Genomic DNA, 5,403 nt, shown 5'->3' with positions numbered 1-5,403 from the left:
CATTCCCTAAACATATGCATTCGGCTTAAAAAACAAACAAAAGTACATCATCCGGCTTGAGTGTGCATTCAGATGAATACAGTTGTTTTTAAAAAAATGACGTAAACCACAGGAGAGATCTGTTTAACTCTGTATCATGGATGAAAATAAAGTAGGTCTTTCTTACAAATGTGCTGACAACCTCTCCTTTCACCATCTATATCAACAGCCACTGTGCAATGCTGGCCTCAAAGTCATTTCCCTTTATTCTTGGTGTGTGGCTTGCAAACATAAACACGCTCAATCTGACGCTCAGATGCCCCTCTTCCCTTTTTGCAATTGGCTGTAACAGAATTTGCAACAGCAAGGTGTTTAGCATTCAGCGAGTGTCCGGTTTCATGGACACAGGAGAACAAGTGTCTGTTGATTATGAATCAGTGTCCATTTCTATTGACAGCGGTGGCAAGGATCTTGGTGCAAAGTGTCCAGAAGTCAGCTTGACAACAGCTGGATTCCTGTCCACATTCAAAGTTGTGTTCTTTTTGTCTCGTTGTGTCTTTTGAAGTCTTTTCTGTCAGTGTTTTTAAATATTCACTACTTAAGAGGCATTTGGTCCACTCAAGTCTGGCATTTCTTTATATTCAGGTCCAAAATTGCCATTGCTAAAGGTAATGAAAGACTCACTGCTCCTTTTGAACAACATTAGCATCACCCATTGCTCCTATAACAATTATGAATGGGAATAATACACTGAAAGATATCTCATTATTTATTCCACCCATGTAGGAGCTACATAAATGAATAGTTCAGCCAAAAATGAAAATGTTGTTATTTACTCACCCTCTAAAAGAAGAGACAAATGAAGATACTGTTTTCACTTTTAAAAATAAAGGTTCTTTATTGGTAGCTATTCTTTCATGAAGAACCTTAACCATGAAACCTTTCCATTCTCCAAAAAGTTCTTTATAGTGGAAAAGAGTTCTTTAGATGTTTAAAATGTTCTTTACACACACAAAAAAATGGTTCTTTAAGAACTAAAAGAACCAAAAATGGTTCTTCTGTAGTATCGCTGCGGAAATCTGCTCTTGGAACCTTTATTTTTAAGAGCCTACAATGAGAGTCAATGGGGTCCAAAATAACCCTGTTGGACCCCATTGTTTCTGGACTAAGAAACACCGAGACATTTTTCAAAATGTCTTCTTCTGTCTTCCAAATGACATACAGGTTTGGAACAACATCTGGGTGAATAGATTTTTCAGAAATTTCATTTTTGGGTGAACTATTCCTTAAAAAAAATGCCAGACGAGAGTGTCACCAAAGACATCTCCAGAGCCCCCTCACCGGTCCAAGCCGATGAGCAGACGACTCCTCTCCTCCTCCTTCTGGCTCTCGTTTTTGAGGTCTGCAAAGACCTGGGTGAAATAGTGAGGATCCGAGTTGATCTGCAGCATCTTGGAGCTCATCATGTTGATGATGGACAGGCAGCGGTCCCAGAATGTCTCCTTGGAGGTCTCCACCAAGAATGGCTTGAGTGGGTATGATATTTCATTGCCCATGTAAGAGTAAGACAGGTAGAGGCAGGTCAGCAGCACGGCCTGCAGCTCGTGCTCCGTAGCCACTTCGGAGGAGACCACATCGCGGCAGAGCATGTAGACGAAAACCACGTTGGCCGGAGTGATGAAGCCCTGGTCCTGCCAGCCCTGGAGCAGCAGAGAACGATCCACACTACGGAGCCACAGCACTGGGTCGGTGGGAGAAATGTGCTTGAGTCGGTAGCACCTCCGGCAGAGGAACTCTCCCAAACAGCGTAGCAACTCACTGGTGGAAGCTTGTACGATCACCCTCTTGGGCGTCCCGGGAACAATGTTGGAGTTTGAAAGAGGCGCCTTCTTGACCGAGGAAGCTGTGTTGTTGGAATTTTTGGAGCCTTGGTTTGATGGACTCGACTGGTCCTGTGTAAAGGAGGAGAGATTTGCACAAGACTGTGACTTCTTGAGGTTTTCATTGTTGAGGTGAGAAACATTGTTCTGGTAGCCGGTATTAGGCTGCACCTTCTTAGACCCCTTTTTCTTGGCTGAGACGGCTACTATTCGCTTCCACGGCAGAACGTTGATGAGTGGGTGCCGCTTTAGGTTCTTGTCTTTGGCATTCTTGCTGTTCTGAACCGCCGTGTAGTGGCCCACAGTGGCCGGGCCATCCTCAAACAGGGCGGCCTTCCGGTAGCTGGGTGAAAGCGATAGCACGGTTCCCATGATGCTGGGAGCGGGTTATCAGAATCTCAAGGTTTGGGGTCAGCTAAAGAAGGTGCCAAACTGGAGCCCCACTGCTTCCTGAGACTAGTTCAATCTGTGTTAGACATCCAAATTTAGGTTGGTGCTCTATTTAAATAAAAATGATAACGGGATAGATGAGAGCTGTCACTGCAAAGCCTGTAAAACAAAAAAGGCATGTATAAATACATATACTTTTTTAAATCAAATTGGTGCTTTCCAGGCACATTTTAATATATACTTTAATACAGTCCTTTTAATATAGCAATGATATAAGTGTGTATTTTGATTAGCATCACATTTGCATTACTTTTTTTATACTGCAGAATGCATGGTGTATGCAGTATAATTGTGCAAAATATAGTCTCTTCAGTATAAAAGATGCATTATAATATAATAGTAGTAAATTTTACCTCTATGATATTGATCTATTTGTTTCTTGTCTTTATTATGTTACATTTTAGTCAATTTATCTGTTTTTTCATCAACAAAAATAAAGGGTTATTATACCTGTAGTAGTGCCCTAACAACATAATACTGCATGCTTGCCTGGCAATTAGGCCTTTTGTTTTCATTAAAATAATCTTAAATTATTAATGCTATATGATTTGACAATGGGTTTTCTCAGGTGTAAAATAATTATCTTAGGTCAAAAATGTCCCTATTGTTGATATATATGTAATATGTTTTACACATGTGAACTTAAAATTTCCTTTTATATTTCTTGGTGGTTTTAAATTTGACGACAGCACTATTTTTTTTATTTTTTATTTTTTTTTTATGTCGGAAAAAAGTCTTAAATGTATTGCGTCGTAGATTGAAGTAAGAGGCATACATTCTTTATTCCTTGACACACACTCACAATAATAATCAAATCATTCGTTTTAAACTACACGTTTTCCTACAATATAAACAATTGATTTGTTGGGTAGATCTGCCACTCTTACGATATCATAATTTACACTCCACGTTTATAAAAATAAATAAAAATAAATTACACAGCAAACTCAAATCCGCCAATGGACATAAATAAAGACGTCGCCATGATTGCAGATTCCACTGTTTACTGCCCTCTTGTAAATACTGACTCCACTGTATCACCGCACATTTGCATTTAATAGTACATTTAATATTCGCACTCCTCATTCTCATTCAATGCATGTTTGTAGATGATTTAACAATACACAAAACAGAAAACAAAACAAACAAAAAACCCATCTGCTTTGCTACTATAATGTATTTGCACGTTGCTCAAATATATCGGCCACTGTCCAAGGTTCTGAAAATGTGTGATCCTCCCTGCGATGTTTACATGAGCACGAGAGATTACTGACACTCATTTTCATCATCCCGTCAACAAAATTAGAATATAGAAAGACAAATAAATCAACAATATAAATGTTAACCAAGCCAGCTTCCAATTCCCACATGAATACTGTAATATATTTAAAATACGACCAACAATCAAGCAAATATAACATCTATGAATACAAAAGCTTCAATGAAAAACAGCTCACTTACAGGAATCTGCTCTCCTCCACGATGCTTTGGCAAAACAAGAGCCGCAGTAATGGCTGTCTGGGTTTATCCTTGATAAACTGCGCATCAAGGAGATGCAAAATCAGCTACCCCAAGAAAAAGATTTAATATTAAGATTGTCAGGAAGCCTAAATTCCAATGGAATAGTAGACTTTTAATCAAACAAAACAATCTTCACGTCTTGTCGGAGGTTTCTGTGGGTGCTCCAGTGGTCTGGGGATGCTGGGTGTCTCCTTTGGTTGGTGATGCTGAGAACTGTGAAGCTGTGCTATTGGTCCACACCAGCAGATACGGGGTTTAGGTTGATGTTTTGCAGTAAGAGCCGCGCTCGCGCACTGCATACTGCTGTCAGAAAACCTGTGCTCGAGCGCCTCCCTGTGCTGTGTCTTTAATTTGGGATGTTGCTCCACTCACTGCCCCACCTTCGCGCACTTGGCAATCACAACAAACTTTTAGACTTGGAGGTCATTTAGGTTAGTTAAAGTTAAAAATAGGCTAATTAAAAATGAGCAGAATAAAGAGAAAGCTATTATGTAGCTATTAATAATTATAGCTATAGGGCCTACATTTGTCTAAAATATTTTATATCATCCTCCAGGTAAATAAACATAATTTAATGTAACATTTAGGTAATGTAAAAGTTATTTACATAACTATTTAACTACTATTTAAGCATAACGGTCTCTGTCTCCTATTGTTGCTAAGGACTGAGACTTTAAATATTATAGGCTATGCCCGGTTTGTTGACAGTATGGGCAGATTATTTGGCATTTCTTACAGGATTTAATCACAATTTTTATATTTTTGTTTCACCATGTAGAAAAGTCACTGTAGCCCGTTTTATAAAGAACTTGCTTAAAGAACTTAAAAACGTCATTCTTTAGGCTATATGAAATTGATAGGCCCAACTTTATGAAAATGTTAGTTTGGGATGTTCTCTAAACGTTCAAAGCGTCTTTTTTTAAAATATGACTATTTAAAGACAACATGGGAATGTTCCATTTTATTATTTTACTAAAATATTGTGCAACATTACTTCTCGAAACCACAGTCGAACATCCAATTATTTCAAAAGTGTTTCAGATGTCTTGTGTTTTATAATGTCTTTATACTTTGAATTAACGTATACCACTTCCTGGAATAATGTTTGTTCATAACTTTGATAGAACTTAGCCAAATTACTTGTAAATGTTCCTTGTTAGCAGGGTATGTGTTTTCATTCAGCAGAAGCCGTGGATTTCACCCGTAAACAACAAAAGGCAGGATGGTAAGTGGCATTTAAAGGAAAAGCATACAGTAATTTATAGCAGCATTTTACAGGAGTTTTCAGCATCGGGGTTTCTGTCACCACCTACTGACCAATAAAATAAATAAATAGGCTAAATAATAAAAAACAAAAAAATAGAAGAAATTCTCTGAGAAGCATGGTAGCCTACGAAATTAAGTAATAGTCTTAATAATAGTAATATAACAGAATATAGAATAATAATGCAATATTTGAGATATACATGTACTAGCTACTCAATCATGCACTAGAAAAGTAAAAGCGAAAATACTACAAAATCCAAACTGCCCCCACACTGACGCACGTACAAGTGTACTTCCGGTTGGGCTC

The 5,403-nt window shown here is 38.2% G+C and overlaps 1 protein-coding gene across 1 annotated transcript; it reads right to left on the bottom strand.

Moving 5' to 3' along the window:
- On the bottom strand, positions 1-4,009 carry LOC306857541 (cyclin-dependent kinase 5 activator 1-like). Its single transcript, XM_079397525.1, has 2 exons — positions 3,771-4,009; positions 1-2,408 (listed from the first exon to the last, which is right to left on the bottom strand). Exon 2 carries the CDS (start codon positions 2,229-2,231, stop codon positions 1,317-1,319), a length of 915 nt encoding a protein of 304 aa, XP_079253651.1. The 5' UTR covers positions 2,232-2,408; positions 3,771-4,009; the 3' UTR covers positions 1-1,316.
- Between the last annotated feature and the right edge of the window lie 1,394 nt (positions 4,010-5,403).

The sequence above is a fragment of the Barbus barbus genome (assembly GCF_936440315.1).
Source record: "Barbus barbus genome assembly, chromosome: 38".
Lineage (NCBI taxonomy): Eukaryota > Metazoa > Chordata > Actinopteri > Cypriniformes > Cyprinidae > Barbus > Barbus barbus.
This window is presented reverse-complemented; position numbering and strand designations above follow the sequence as displayed.